Source organism: Bubalus kerabau, chromosome 4 (assembly GCF_029407905.1).
Source record: "Bubalus kerabau isolate K-KA32 ecotype Philippines breed swamp buffalo chromosome 4, PCC_UOA_SB_1v2, whole genome shotgun sequence".
Classification (NCBI taxonomy): domain Eukaryota; kingdom Metazoa; phylum Chordata; class Mammalia; order Artiodactyla; family Bovidae; genus Bubalus; species Bubalus kerabau.
The window spans coordinates 31220109-31236494 of NC_073627.1; the positions used below are offsets into that span (position 1 = coordinate 31220109).

Sequence of the window (16386 nt, forward strand, 5' to 3'; positions counted from 1 at the left end):
TTGGAAGGAAAGTTATGACCAACCTAGATAGCATATTCAAAAGCAGAGACATTACTTTGCCAACAAAGGTCTGTCTAGTCAAGGCTATGGTTTTTCCAGTAGTCATGTATGGATGTGAGAGTTGGACTCTGAAGAAAGCTGAGCGCCGAAGAACTGATGCTTTTGAACTGTGGTGTTGGAGAAGACTCTTGAGAGTCCCTTGGACTGCAAGGAGATCCAATCAGTCCACTCTAAAGGAAATCAGTCCTGGGTGTTCTTTGGAAGGAATGATGCTAAAGCTCAAACTCCAGTACTTTGGCCACCTCATGTGAAGATCTGACTCATTGGAAAAGACTCTGATGCTGGGAGGGATCGGGGGCAGGAGGAGAAGGGGACGACAGAGGATGAGATGGCTGGATGGCATCACCAACTCGATGGACGAGTTTGAGTGAACTCCGGGAGTTGGTGATGGACAGGGAGGCCTGGCGTGCTACAATTCATGGGGTCTTAGAGTCGGACACGACTGAGCGACTGAACACACCTTTGTAACTACAACACAGTGTAAGAAAATAGAATAAAACTAGCAACTCAGAGGCTCCTCTCCTCAACCTCCATAAACACTACCCATTCTGTCCTGCCAAAGCTAAGGATCATCTACTTTCAACCCCAGATTAGTATCGCATGTGTTATAAACGTGCATTTATTACATATGGATTATTCTGTGTCTGGCCCAAAAACGTATTTGGCTTAGTTTTAATTGTACTTTTCACATGAATTCCTTCCCTCCCTGGTCTCCCCATCACTCCGAAGTGAGGGATATACTTGACCTGAGCACCACTTGGTAGGAATAATCTTCCTCAGCTCTTTCACCTTCTCTAGGATAGAGGTTATTAACCCCAGGTGAACAATTAGAAATGCAACTGGTTTCCTGAATGATGTGGAGATATTTTATAGTTGGTCTTTCTTTACCTCTCAAAACATGCTTAAGTGACAATTTAAAAGCATTTTACAAAAGTTTCTGACAACAAACATACAAACAATATCTTTATTGACAGTGGGCCAATAAGAACAATCAAATTTAGTTTACAGATTATCAAAAACATTTGAAAAGCAGGACACTAAAACCTCCAAGATTCCCATGGGAGTACAAACACGCAGTCAGATTAAACTCTTAAGCATAAAAGGAACAAATACTGATATGAAAAGGGCCAGAGCTCTTAGTAAAACTATCTTAGAGTAAGTCCCTTGACGCTAAACTGCAGTTAGAAGACATACAGGACAGCTCCTGGTTATGTGATACTTAGAAGGAAAAAAGACAGATTCCACGCAAGAGCAGACAGTTGTGAAGCCCTTCTCTACCATGTGCTGGGAGCAGGGTGGTCACCTCCAGATCAATAAACAAAGGGAAAACACACTAAGTAATTCTGATTGATGCTCAGCCACTTGTTAATAGACAGAATGTTTGTGTCCCCCTTCCCCGCCCCCCCCAATTCACGATGAAACCTAATCCCCAAAGTGCTGGTATTTGGAAGTGGGACCTTTGGGAGGTGATGAGGTCACAAGGGCAGTCCTCACAAACAGAACTCATGAAACATACTCACAAACATGTCCTCATAAAGGACGCCCCAGAGAGCTCCCCAGCCCTTCCATCATGGAAGGACACAGCAAACAGATGGCCATCTGTGGACCAGGAAGGGGCTTCATCAGACATCCTACCAGGGTCTTGATCCTGGACTTTCCAGTCTCCAGAACTGTGAGACAGCTGTTTATAAACAAATCACTTAGTGACATTACAGCCGACTAAACTGACTCACCACTTCATTAAAATATGTTGTCAATCCTTCCTTGAATAGCACAGGTTTGAACTTCACAGGTCCACTTACATGCATGTTTTTAATAAATACAACCTGCCCTCTGTATTTTGTTTTGCATCAGCCGATTCAACCAACCGTGGATGCAAATTTTCATCCATGGTTGGTTGAATCTGAGAATGCAAAAGCCTCGATACGGAGGGCCAACTGTACATTATTTTCTGTAAGGAACTTGAGCATTCGTGGATTTTAGTTTATGTGGGGGCTCCTGGAAACTCATGAGAGAAAAGAGTAATTGTGTGCCAGATTCTCTACCTGCAGTCTTATCCTCACAACAGCCTTGAGAGAGGGATGACCTGTTCCCATTTTACAGATAAGACTGGGGCTCAGAAAGAAGTACCTTTTTAAAGTCACATAATTAATTGCCAAGTGGAGGTGACAGAATTCAAGCCCACTAATCTTGTGTTAGCCAAGTATTGGCCACCAGATGATGAACGAACTTCTCAAACACCTGGAATGTTGAGAAACAGCAAGTGTTTTAGGCTTTCTGGGACATGAAATCTCTGCCTTAACTACTTAACTCCACTATTTTAGTACAAAATCAGCTACACATGACATGTAAATAATGAGTGAGGCCCAGTTCCAATTAAACACTATTTACAGAACAAGGTGGTGGGTCCGGGCAAGTTTGTCAACTCCTGCTTCAGGTTGTTAATCCGGGTATCAAGTGATGAGGGCTGAGCTCCTTTTTATTTTGTCCTATGTCAGCCATTCTCCTAGTTTCATCTCTCAAGAGTTCCACCTCTTTACATGATTAAAAAAAAAAAAGCCTCTCCTTAGTCCTTTACACTCTATTTCCTATTGTTTTGGTTTCCACTATTGCTGGCTTTAGACCTGACCTTGATCTCTATTACCCCACTTTAAACTCTTCCTCTCCTTTTCCTCAATGATAGAACTAAGGTATACAGAGGGAATGATGAGAACTGTAAGGAGTAATGGGGATAACGTGGAGGGGAAAAGCGTGGGCTGGCTGTTGAGTGTTCATCAAGGACAGGATTTAGGAGAAGAGAGAGGAAATCTGCAAATGTTTCTTCTTTCTTTTCTATAATCTTATCCCAGTCTCTGTAACAATTAAAAAAATGTCTGTAACAAGACATTTGTGTGGTGTCCTGCTAAATATTTATTTGAACTCTTGCTTTTGTGTTTCCATCCCACTACAAGGTCTTTGGTCACCCATGTAACTTATGTCAAGATCAGTGTGGCTCTTTGCCTTTTCTACCTTCTCCAGGGCTCTGGGATATGACAAAGACCAATACACAGAACGACGACAAAAAAATGTGCATAACATGAGGTCTGAGGATACTTCTTGTGCCTCGGAGCTGCTCCAGGTCTTCTTCTTGCCTGGGGCTCTAAATGGAACAGCACACTGAATCAGTCAACTTTCTAGACTCTCCATATCCCAGGGGCTTTTTCTCAAAGTGACAAAACTTACTTTACACACAGCAGAATGAGGTAAAGGGGTGAAATCTCCCTAATTCTGTATTACAGAAAACCAAGGATTCATTCAATGTCAAAGATAAGGAAAGAGGGACCTGAAAAAAAAAAACTACAGTTAAGGTTCCAACTCTTTCTCTATCTCAAGGTCACTTCCAAGAAGTGTGAAGTGAGGATGTACCCAGCAGAGGGGTAATAACCATCTAAGTGTCAGCCTAATCTATGTGGGCATAACTCAGACCCCATTTGTTCATCAACTGAGACAGCAGCCTTTGGGGCTGGGAGGGAAGCCAGAGTGTATTTCAACTCTAATATTTAAATTTTTATAGTTAATGTAAAAGAAACGACATTTTCCAGATAGCTGGGTGTCCACTTTGGATTTGAAAATAAACAGCTCTGTGTCTTCCCGATAATTGAGGATATGAACCCTCAGCCTCACCTACAAGATAAGGACATTCTTACACAGTGAGATGGAGTAACAGGCTTTGGCATGACAAAGAGGGGGAACTGGACTTCACAATGACTGTATTGCTATCCACTGCCAAGGACTTTCTAAATTTCTACAAAAGAGCATTATGGGTAGTGGGATGGTGGTTTAGGGATCAACTTTTAAGATTTCTGGCTGGAAGCATTCAGAATGATCAAATCAACGGATAGAAGAAACATTCTGTTTACGGCTCAAAACTACTGTGTTATGTGAGTAGAATTAGATGCACACAGAACTGTTTCTCAGGTAGCATTTTTTGGGTCTTCCTCCTAAACCACTCAGGTATTTAACACAGCAATAACACCAACTTACATTCCTTTGCACTCAAGTCATTTTTCAGGGCTGCTCTTCCATGTGAATCCTTTGATGTCTGATGAGGGATGAACTGCACTTAAAGCTCTTCCCACACTCATTACACCTGTAGGGTTTCTCCCCAGTATGAGTTCTCTGGTGTTGAATAAGGGCTGACGAATGAATGAAGGCTTTGCTACACTCGTTACATTTGTATGGTTTCTTGCCAATATGAATTCTTTGATGTTTAGCGAAATTGGAGCTCCGGCTGAAGGTTTTCCCACACTCGTGACACTCGTAGGGTTTCTCTCCTGTGTGAATCCTTTGATGCTGGACAAGATGTGTGCTCTGACTGAAGGTCTTTCCACATTCGCTGCACTCATAGGGTTTTTCTCCAGTGTGAACCCTCTGATGTTTGGTAAGCGACGAGCAGTGGCTAAAGGCTTTCCCACACTCCTGGCATTTGTAAGGTTTCTCTCCAGTGTGAGTTCTTTGATGTTTAATGAGTGCTGAGGAATGAATGAAGGCTTTATCACACTCGTTACATTCATAGGGCTTCACCCCCGTGTGGATCAGCTGGTGCTGCACAAGGTGGGTGCTTCGATTAAAGCCTTTCCCACACTCGCCGCACTCATACGGTCTCTCTCCAATGTGAATCCTCTGATGAATGGCAAGGGATGCACTTTCGGTGAAGGCTTTTTTGCACTCACTGCACTCGAAGAGAATTCTTGTGTGAGTTCTCTGATGTTTGGTTAAATTAGCCCTGTGGCTGAAAGATTTCCCACAGTCTGCACAGCTGTAGGGCTTCTCCCCTGTATGGACCCTCTGGTGTCGAATAAGCACCGAGTGATAAGTGAAGAGTTCACCACAGTCATTGCATTTATGAGGTTTCTTTTCTTTATAGGTCCTCTGCTTTTTCATTAAGGTAGATTTCTGTTTCAGTCTTTTTTCGAGGGTGTGGAAAGCATAGGGTCCTTTGGGAACTCTGTCTTGAGTGAGAAGGACTGACTTCTGGCCTAGGGTTTTCCAGTAAACGTCGTGCTCAGGGGCTCTCTCTTCTGGGAGTGAATTCATGTGGGTGAACATTCCTCTCCAGTGTCTCTCCTGACTTCCCTGCTGATTCTCCAACCAGTCTTTACAGTCAAGAGTTGTTTCTGTGCTAGAGTCACAGACACTGTCCCTTGTCAGCCTGTCTATGACTGCAACCTGGCATGATTCTTCTTTGGAAAAATCTTGCACTGAAGTTGAATCCTTGCTTCTGGGACTAGTCTCCGAGTCTGAAAGAAATTGGAAATGTAAATTTCCTTCGTCTTCTGAGTTTTGACAAAATGGCAGTTCTGTAATGGGTCAGAGTTAATGAAGGTGAAAGGCACAGCTTCAATGAGGAAGTGGATTTGACTCTTGGAAGATGATTTGCAAAGAGAAGCAAATGGAGGGGAATGAAAGTACAGAGTTATGCAGATAAATCAGTACACAATCTGACCCAGGAGGCAGAATAGGGCAAAAGATGACCAGAAAGACAAGAGGAGGGATGGAGAGGAAGTGCTATATTGCTGGATGAGCAGGAAACGAGTATCCCAGATCAGGACAGGGGAGGAACAGCCTCTAACAGAACATCAAGTGCTGTCTATCAGAAACAGCCAGGCAGTCACCACCTTGGTGCAGGCACAGTGATGACTTCTAAGTTTCCAGTCACCCAGCCTTACTCAATCCTACTATGCACTCCATTTTCAGTTTAAAATCTCCCCTAAGAATGCATTTATAATGTCTCTATTCAAAAATCTATGACCTCCCTAAGATATAATGGCAAATATATTAAATTATACCTGCACAAGGCTAAACATTACAACACTAATTGAGGTAGCAAAACTGGTAGCATCTCAAATACTCCACTATAGAGAACTGATTAAATCATGGTGTATACACACAATGGAGTATGTGCAACTTAAAAAAATAGATTGATCACTACATAATTGCTAGGAGGTGATCTTCAGGATACATTAAATAGACTTAAAAAACCCCAGCTCAGGATGGGGAACACATGTACACTCATGGCGGATTCAAGTCAATGTATGGCAAAACCAATACAATATTGTGAAGTGAAATAAATAAATAAAAACAAAACAAAACAAAAAAACCCCCAGCAAACTAGAAAGGAGTGTGTTTGGTTTGCTACTTTGAGAGATATAGATACTATTGACATATTTGGTTACATTTTCCAAAATCAAGGACAGATACATGAAATACTAGTAAATAAGATTACCTACAGAGAGAGCAACAGAATACAAGAGAACAGGGACAGTAGCCAACCTCTCTGAATATATCTACTATACATCTATTAGAATTTTTATGTTAAATATGAAATTATAAAGCCAAAATAATTTATAAAGAGTATAGTTCCAAAGAATAAATAAATAGTTCAGTGAAATCCATTTGACCAGATAAATTCTTGGTTGCCTAAAAAAAGGTCTGGTAGGAAAAAAAAAAGTCTGGTAGCTTGATAGGTGGACTTCCCAGGTGGCTCAGTGGTGAAGAATCTGTCTGAAATGAAAGAGACAGGGGTTCAATCCCTGGCTTGGGAAGATCTCCTGGAGGAGTAAATGGCAACCCACTCCAGTATTCTTACCTGGGAAAGCCCATGGACAGAGAAGCCTGGTGGGTTAATGGGGTCGCAAAAGAGATATGATTTAGCAACTAAACAATAACAAACAACAAAAAATGAAACAGAAGAGCAATTTCAGAAACAAAATCAAGTATATAAAGGAATTAAGGACAATACAAAGGTGGAATTTCAGTCAGTGAACTAAAGATAATTAGTTTTTAAAGCAAATGGTCCTGTGACTTATTAAACATTCAGAAGACAAGTTAGATCTGTCTCATTCCACACAGCCAGATGAACTTGGTTCATTTATCTACTCATCTATCTGTTCATTCAACGATTATCTATTGGATATGCTAGGCTCCGGGGAAAAACAAACAGTACCTATGTACACAAGGGGAGAAAAAAATTTAGTCTGACATCCATGAATACATATAAAAAATGCACCTTAGTAAGAAATAAAAGGCAAATGATGCTGTGAAAGATTATAAGGGGAATCCAGGGGGATGGGGGTGGAGTCCTCCCTGAGAAGGTAAATCACTGAGCTGAAATCCAAGTGGGGCTGGGGTCCAGGTGAGTGTTGCAGGTAACAGGTACAGATGCAGAGGTGAGCCTTCCAGGTAGAGGAAATGATATGTACAGAAGCCCCAAGGTGAGAGGCAGCACTTAGGAAGAGCACAGCAGTTGACAGCATGGACTCTGAAATAAGAATGCATGAATTTAAAACCAGCTCTGCCACTTCCAGCCATGTGACCTGGCCCAAGTTATTTAACTTTTCTACTTTAGCTTCCTTATCTGTAAGCTGGGGCAAAAACAGTACCTGCTTCATGAAGAATAAAAACAACACCTACCTCAAGGAGCATTAAATGAGGATATTTATAAAACACTGAGGACCCTGATACAGCATAGGTGCTACATAAGTTGTTTGTAAAATATAAATTGATATAAGGCTAGTATGGGCAGTGATTTCAAAGTGTGGTCTGCGGACCTCTGGGAGTCTCTAGGTTCAAAACTTTTCAAAATAATACTTGGATCTTATTGGCCTTTTTCATTGTCTTGACATTTGCATTTATGTTGCAAAAGTAATGGTGGTGAAACTGCCCACAACTTAGGCACAAATCAGGACAAAACACCAGATGTACTAGTAGCTGTTACATTTTCCCCGGCTGCATACTCTCAGTTAAGGGATGGGGGAGCCAGTTTCACCTAAAAATATCTATGGAAACAACAGGAAACATTATTAATTTAATAAATTAATTTTAATCTATTAAACTTTGACTACACGCCTTTTTAACATTCTAGATGATGAAATAGGAAATATTCATAATGCTAGTCCACTTATATCAAAATATGGTGCTTGTCTTGAGGAAAACCATCCATTGTGCAATCAGTCATTTTTTCCTTTTTAAATAGACTAGCACTTTTACTTGAAAGAATGACTGACAAACTATGTTATCTATGTTGGGTATCTGGCAGATATTCTCTCAAAACTGAAAAAAAGATGAGCCTACTATTTCAAAGAAAACAACTGACAGTATTTGAAAAAATGTGAGCTTTTAGGCAGAAATTAGAATTCTGGAAAACTTTTAACTCCCACTGACAGCTTGATAGTTTCCTAATACTTAAAGGCTTTTCTGATAGGGTCAGTGGTGATACTGAAAATTGTGCTTTTAAAATATTGCATAATGTGTCAGTATTTGGAAGATCTAACTAACTCAGTAAACAAAATTTTCCAAAAGATCAATAGATTTTAAGAGTATGAAAAGTTCATGAATATGGTTTCAGATGCACCTTGCACCTAACCTTTAGGAAACTAATGCTTACCCACTTTTGGTGTATAATCAAGAGAAAAGCCAAAATTATCTCAAAAGGCTATAAAATACTCCTATGTCTTCTAACTAAATATTGGCGTGAGGCAATATTCTTTGCACAAGCCAACCAAAACAATGCATCACATCAAGCTGCATTCAGAAGCAGATGTAATTATAAAGCTGTCCTCTATTAGCCATATACAAAAAGACCTGCAAAAATGTAAAACAATGCCATTCTTGTCAATAAATTTTTGTTGTAGAGAAATAATTTTTATTTAAATTGTGTTATTTGTGTTAACATGTAATGGGTTTATAATTGTTATTTCTAAATTAATCATATGATAGTTTAAAATCTTTCTCACTTTTAATTTCTAATATGGTAACTACTGGTAGATATAACCCACATAAACAAAAGCTTGCTAGGATTCTCAACAATTTGGGGAGTTAAATAGGTTCAATGACGCTAAAACCATTAAGAGTTGCTAAGATAAGGTACAAAATCAGAGGGAAAGTAGGTATGAAGCAGGGCTGGATATTATGAGTAAGGGACAGATTTTACAAGCGTCTATAGGCCTCTAGGATTTTGGCTGTCATCCAAAGAGCAACGGGAAGCCATGGACAAGCCCTAAGCAAAAGGGTGACGCCATCAGACTTGCATTTTGAAAACATCATTTACTGTCACATGAAGAATGGAGTTTACAGGGGTAAGGGTGGAGTCAGGGAGATGGCCTCAGATGAAAGGGAGACAGAGAGATGTTAATGATGAGGAAATACTTAGAAGTGATCAGATAAACACAAGGACGAACTGGATAAAGGCGAAGGGGTTATGTAAAGATTGTTCAGATTTCTGATGTACAATTTGATAAGCAGCGAGTGTCATTAATATAATTATTGGAAGAGGATCCTGTTAGGGGGATGGAGAATTTGGGCACATACCAGGCATTCAGTTTTCGACATGTTGTACTGTAGCATCTCTGACATAAACAAGTAGAGACAGCATGCGGGATCTTAGTACTTTGACTAGTGATTGGACCCACGGCTCCTGCATTGTAAGCAAGGAGTCTTAACTACTGGACCACTAGATGCTAAAGAAGTCCTGACTTCTTTAGCATCCCATGGGATTGTTCTTTCTGGAGACCCCCATCTATCTGACTCACCTGAGCAGCTGCTTTTGGGGGCTTTTCTCTCAAGCAGCAGTGGTTCTTTTCCATTCTCCAAACTGTGGTTCTCAGGTTTGGAAACCGGAAGCCCTGCTCATTAGAAAAATTAAAAAAAAAAAAGGAACTTAGCTCTTGGTGATGGGTATAAAGCTGTGTCCCAGAGCACAGTCCCAACCCTTGGATCCACAAAGACAAGACACCATAGGAAGTTCTGGAATAAGGGAGGTGGAAGCCTATAAACGAAGCTTAAAACATGCGCAGCAGGAGTCTGGGCACAGTAAGGAGTCACACACATTTGAAAAGACAAACATTTAGCCTGTAAAAAATGGAAAAAAAAAAAAAAAAAAAGAATTTCTCACTTGTTTATTACAGGAGTCCCCAGGGAGACACTGCTCATCAGTCCTCAGCTCAGGCAAACAGCTGGGTGAAGTGGGACCCCAGCAGCAGCACCATGAGCCTGGGGTTCTATGACTAGTTGTTTCTGATGTTTTCCTTTCTTTTTTCTTCAGTTACTAGAACCCACTTTATTGAATTTATTACATGAGATTTGGGAGGAGCTAAGATAGTTCCTTCCACTCCTCATATGAACAATATATGTACATGTATGTGTGTGCATGCACACACTTGCACACAAACACACCACACAGAGGTGGACATAGGATCCAAACTGGCCAGAGTGTTCTCTATTTCCCTGGCTTGAGTACTGTCTCATGATGGACACATGAGCCTATCTGCGGAAACTCCCAGGACAGAAGCCCTCTTTCTTTCCTCAGCTCTATAACTGGAAGAACAACGTAACACTAGAGAGGCCAAAGGCCATCTCTGCCCACAGGGAGATTCGGGCAAACCTATGGCACGTCATTAAAAAATAAGCAGGTATTATCCTGACACCGTACCTGATTCCCTTTCAAGCTAGTCTGAATTCAGTTTCTGTCACCTGAATCCAAAGACTCCTAATAAAAGAAAACAAGCCCAGACATTTCACCAACACCCTAGGGCATAAACAGATTCTCTCTGGGCCCAAAGGGACCAACACTTTACATATTTCTGGCTTTGTTAAGCTATTTCACTGCCAATAAAACAGTGAGGTCCCCATAAGCAGGTCAGGAGTCACAATAAGAGTCTGTCCTTACAGAGTGAGACCAGGTTCCTGTAGTTCTCCAGCATCACGTCCCTCTGGGTGGGATCCAGCCTCCCCCACTCCTCTGGGGTAAAGTCCATGGCCACATCCTTGAAGGTCACTGATGCCTAAGACACAAAACATACTTCTGTTCACCATCCGTCTCTCCGCAGTCTCCCTATCACCTCTCAGTTTCTGCTGGTCCTGGAGTTAAGTGCATAGATGTATTCAACAGGGGGAATGACTGCAGTAAGAGACAAGCATTCTCACATGTTCTGGACTTTCCATGTAAAGTCGCTGGGTAACAATTATGTGCCAGGCACACTGTCCAAGATCCAACATGAGAATCAAAGGAAGACCATGGTTTCTGCACTGAGAGACTATCATTTTTTCTGGGGAATAAAGAGTTAAAACAGGAACCAATGAATCAATAAAACAGTTTGGCAAAGTAAATGAAATACAGGCAGAGACAAAAAGCACATCTGTATAATTCTCCTTGTGAGTCCTCAATAAAAAATTTGAAAGATAATTTACACAGAACTTGTGACTGGACAAGCTCAGTGAAGCACGGAATCAATTCAAAGCAAAAAGCATTAAACTAGAAAATGACATCAGCAGATTAAGAAAGGGTACAGATATAAAATGTAAATGTTCATATGTAAACACCTTAGGACTTAGTTTATCTAACACACAAAATACAAAAACTCATTGGAAAAAGACACATACCAGTACTGAACGTTTCTCTTTAAGTGATAGAGAATGGGAATAATATTCTAGGTTGTTGAAATAAATATACCAAATGCTATAACTTGATAGAAAACAACTTCTATTTAAATATCCATAAAGCATTTGCAAAAGTAACAAAGTAAATGTTAATAAATTCCAAAACAGAAATGAAAAAGCAATAACTGATGGTAATTGAAAAAATTAATTATAAAATATTAAAATTTCAAAACAATAATAAAAGGCAAAAATCAATGTCATAAGGCTAAAAGTGTCAGAAGAAACACTTCCATTTCATTTAAAAAATTAGTGTAATTAAGTGAACAGAGCATACAAGTCAATTAGAGACAGAATTAGGGGAAACAGAAGGAATTACAGGATAAAAGCAGAAATTAAGGGGAAGAAAATCAAGAAAAATAAGGGACTGGGAAACATGAATAAGAGCAGTACGTTATAGTACTATAACAACATCAACTTCCTGATTCTGGAAAAACAAAGTAATAAATGAAGTGAAATGTTAAATCCTGGAGAATCTGAATGGAGTACATATATGAGGAATCTTTCTACCACTTGCTACATAAGTCTCCAATTATTTCAAATAAAGTTTCCCAAAATGGAACTAATCTTAGAGACTTAAAAAAATATAGGAATCATCCTTAGAAAATGTAAAAATCATTAATAAGCTACTAAGTAAACAAGATACTATGAGAAAAAATGACTTTGATCCTCCAATCTGCCTATCTATAGCTAAACTGACAGTGGAAATTAACTTCCAAACCATTAAAAAAAAAAAAAAATCAGAAAAACAAACAAACAAAAAATCAGAAAAACAAAATGCAAACTACTGCACAAAAGGCAGAAAAAATATAGGAGGAGAAAGCACAGTAAACAGAATTACAAAAATCACACAGCAACAAAAATGTGAAACACACAAGTAATTATATTAATACGAATAAATTCATTTCCCTTATAAAAAGGTTTCTTAAAACAGACACATCCTCTTTACAGAAAAAGAGATCCAGACAAAACCCCCAAAGTTGGGGACTGGGTGGGTGGGTGGAGAAACGGAAGGAAACACAGTATACTACATGTCTGAATACAGTAGTTCAAGTTCAACGAAAACATATGGAAAAATATACACCAAACTGTTATCCTCAGTAGGGAGAGGTAGCAAACAACTTGGTGAGGTTAGTACGCATAATATACTTTTATATTAGTATATTATAATATACATGTCTGTGCCTTTCACCTGGTTACTGTGAGCAAAATTTTAAAACATTAAAAAAAGATTCACAGCCCAGGCAAATTCTAATAAGACAGACAGTTGCAATGTTAGCATCAAACAAAATCTAATGCAATACAAAAAGGACACACAGAGAATTTTCAAAATTTCCATAAAAGGTTTAATCCATCCTGAAGCTGTAACAACTCTTGAAATTAGTCTCTTGTTGAAATGTATTAAGCATTCACCCTTCTTCTGGTGCTTATACCCTGACTGTCCTCTGGCTGCCATGCCTGGCCACATTTAGTCCATGCAGTTCAGGCAGTACTAGCTCACCTCTAACCCACAGGTGGGATACAGGTTTACATGTGTGTGGTCAGGTCTATACTCTGATCATCACACTCAGATTTGGTCAATAATGGTCCAAGGAAGGGTATAATACCCATTAGAGTTAACTTTCAGTACTTCTGGAATCTGGAACTACCAGAAGGGAAGATGTTCTTTTCCTCTGATTTTCAACATGGGAAGATGTAAGCCTAAATTTGTTAGGGGCCAGCTTGCACTAGAAGGAAAGACTGAGTGCAAAACACACAGAGAGAAAAGAAAAGGTGACTGAAATGGAGAAAACAGGTTCTAATGTTACTGTCGGAACTTAATTGTAGCCAGACCTGGCTTTTCCCTTATAATTGTCAATAAACTTGCTTAGGCCAGTTTGAATTTTCATTAGCTGCAACTTAAAAAGCTTCTTGAGTGATAAAATCTTCAATATTCATATAAGACATTTAAGAAACCAATGGACGCCACCAAGTACACAAGGATCCTGAGAAATCACTTTGCTAAACGGGAGGAATGTGCCAGGCCCACTTTTCACACTCTGGATTAAAGCAGTCAAGAGACAGGCTAGTGGAGGAATCTTTGGGTTGTGGTATGACACACATCAGGGAGAACTCTTTTCTCCTACCCAAGTTTAATAAAAATTAAAAATTTTTGGACATGCAAAGAAAGCTGAAAGACTATCATACCAATCACCCATATATTACAACTATCACTTATATCCAACAATTCTAATATATATATATTTGGCCACACCACAGGGCATGAGGGATCTTAGTTCACTGGCCAGGGACTGAACTTCAGCCTCCTGCAGTGGAAGTCGAGTCTTAACCACTGGACTGTCATTGAAGTCCCAAATTAACAATTCTTAATATCAGCCCTTGGGGAAGGGAGAGACTGGAAAGTGAGCTGCAACTTGATAACACTTCACCTCTAAAATACCTGAGCATTCATCATCTTGGAGGGCTGATTAGAATCCTTCTATAGGCTTCCTCTTCCGGTATTTCTTTGAACTATCTGAGTAATTATGTTCATAATTCACTCCAGCACTTAAGGTGCTCTCTTAAATTCCTACTTAACAGTCATGTGTATGCTGTTCCCCCTATTGAAACATACATTTTAAGAAGAGTACACCACACTATCTTTTAAAATCATTTCCAAATACCAGGTACAGAAATTAGCCGCTACGTTAAAGAAGGGCAAAGCTCCTTCCATGCCTGCTGAGTGATAAAACTAGATGCACAAGATACTGTGAAGAAGTAGAAAATATTTCCCACCGAATCCACTAGTCACTCGAGCCATCTCTTAGAATCAGAACTCAGCTCTCCAGATGGGCTCTAGCGGGACACAGAAACTCCACTTCAAACAGAAGAGAGCGTGTCCACGATCTGAGAGATAAGGTGAATTTCAATAATCAGCAGAGACTTCCACTCACCTGCGATCTGGCCGTGAGGCGCAAAGCTGCCACTTCTCTCTCTTCTGTGCAGTTTTCTTGAGAAAAGGGAGAATCTTTGGGAGGCAGAGCTAAATGCAAGAAAGCAGTCATGATAGGACCCAAATATATCTCGTGACGCAGATCTGCAAGTTTAAAACTCCTGCCACTGTACTACTGGCGCTCCTTACAGACACTGCTACTGAAGGCATCCCCATCTGGAAATAACTCAGGAACGCTGCTCTTCGGGGCTTCAATTCATTCATCTGCTGTTACCCTAACAGATCCTGGAAGACGGCACCCTCTGAGCCTGGAAATTCAAGTCCCCGCTGCACCGTCCCCCCACCACCAGGCTTAATCAACATTAAATTAATATGGGAAAAACAGGCTCAACAGCTCTGAAAGAAATCACCCTGCAACCTTAGTCCAAAGATAGACTGCTGGATCCCACCTCCAAATAATTATTAGTACTTGAGCCTGGGGTAGAACCTAGAAATCCAACAAGCAGGGGTGGGGGAGGAGCGTGGATTTGATGTAGGTCACAGAGCAAACTTCAAGAAAGCCTTGATCTAGGAGAACTGGAAACCAGTCACTGACTCCTATGCCTCGTGTCTCCTGTGTAAGACAAAGGATCTGCTCTACCGAAATCAAAGAGTTTTTGTGCAAAGTGGAAAAACAGGTGTGGAAAATGCATGCGTGCTCAGTCGTGTCCACTCTCTGCGACTCCATGGACTGTAGCCCGCCAGGCTCCTCTGTCTATGGGATTTCTCAGACAAGAATACTGAAGTGGGTTGCCATTTCCTTCCCCAAGGGATCTTCAAGACTCAGGGATCGAGCCTTTCTTTCCTGTGTCTCCTGCATTAGCAGGCGGGTTCTTTACCACTGAGCCAACTGGGAAGATGTGGAATGTGCTTTTGCCAACCAAAAAGCTAAAACCGTCGGACCCACTGATGAGGCTAGGATGGTACAGTCACCCAGGAGAAGAAGGTGTGAGACAAAGTGAGAGGCTATGCCCAAGCTTCAGCAGCAATTAATAACATTTCGCTCACATTTTGAGGGAGGCTTTGGAGGGTCTGCTGTGCACCCAGCTGGAGTGGGAAGAGGGGGGATCCCACAGCAAGCTCTCCACTCTCACTCGAAGAGCCCGTCCGTCCCCAGACAAAGGAGCCGGACAACACTGACTCCCGTTCATCAGGAAGGATTCGGCCCGGCCCCCAGCACAAGTTCAACACCAGCCCCTCTCACCTCTCTTCCCGGGCGTTTCGGCCACATCAGTCTCCATGGTCACCGCCTCCTTCAGGCCGCGAAGGCTCTGGGTCTCCCCCCAGCGCAGCCCCCTCGGGGCGGAGGGGCGGGAAGCCCCGAGGCCTCGTGGTCCTCCTTCCCGCCGCCCCTCGGGGGGCTCCTCCAAAAGGCTTCGCTCCGTCCCGAGCCGGCTCGGCCCTCGAAGCTGGCACCTGGAAAGCCGGGACAAGCATCCCTGAAGCTGGGCGCTAGCGCCTGGTGCTGCCGCTGGGGGACCCCGCGGCCGGAGCACCAGCTCCCGGGCAGCCGCCGAGGGGCCGCCGCGCAGACCAAGCCCCCCACCCTCCCGCCCGTCCCGCGCCCCCGGGCCTCGTTCCTGCCCTCGACGCCCCTTCCTCCAGCGCGCACTCCAGCCTGGATTGGTGCAGACAGCTGCCCTGGGGGTACCGCAGAGGCCGAGTGAGAGAACCGACACCTGAGCGACAACTCACCTCCCACCACGGCCTCACAAAGGCTACGAACTTCTCGGGCCAGCGGGGCCGCGCATGCGCAAGAGCAGGGGGTTAGGCGGGCCGGCCTCGTCCGGCCCCGGAACTACGATTCCCAGAAGGCCCCGGGCGCGGCCAGACTCCCGCTCCTTAGCAGGTGGGAGCGCGCCTGGCGCGGTTGGGGGAATCCT

The 16386-nt window shown here is 42.0% G+C and overlaps 1 protein-coding gene across 2 annotated transcripts; it reads right to left on the reverse strand.

Moving 5' to 3' along the window:
- Positions 1-1010: 1010 nt before the first annotated feature.
- On the reverse strand, positions 1011-16322 carry ZNF286A (zinc finger protein 286A). 2 transcript variants are annotated; one of them, XM_055576453.1, is made up of 7 exons: positions 16199-16322; positions 15708-15919; positions 14466-14554; positions 10766-10880; positions 9630-9722; positions 4084-5339; positions 1011-1741 (listed from the first exon to the last, which is right to left on the reverse strand). In XM_055576453.1, the coding sequence occupies exons 2-6, from the start codon at positions 15742-15744 to the stop codon at positions 4108-4110; spliced, it is 1566 nt and encodes a 521-aa protein (XP_055432428.1). In that variant the 5' UTR covers positions 15745-15919; positions 16199-16322; the 3' UTR covers positions 1011-1741; positions 4084-4107. The 2 variants fall into 2 exon arrangements, with proteins under 2 accessions (XP_055432428.1, XP_055432427.1); XM_055576452.1 differs by lacking the exon at positions 1011-1741 and adding an exon at positions 2182-3199.
- Positions 16323-16386: the final 64 nt, after the last annotated feature.

Excerpts from the sequence above, each read along its gene's own strand:
- ZNF286A (XM_055576453.1), bottom strand. The coding sequence starts at position 15,744 with ATGGAGACTGATGTGGCCGAAACGCCCGGGAAGAGAG. Across the intron at positions 14,555-15,707 it reads CGAAACGCCCGGGAAGAGAG|CTCTGCCTCCCAAAGATTCT; the intron begins GTGAGAGGGGCT and ends TCTTGCATTTAG. Across the intron at positions 5,340-9,629 it reads CCCCAAAAGCAGCTGCTCAG|ACTCGGAGACTAGTCCCAGA; the intron begins GTGAGTCAGATA and ends AATTTCTTTCAG.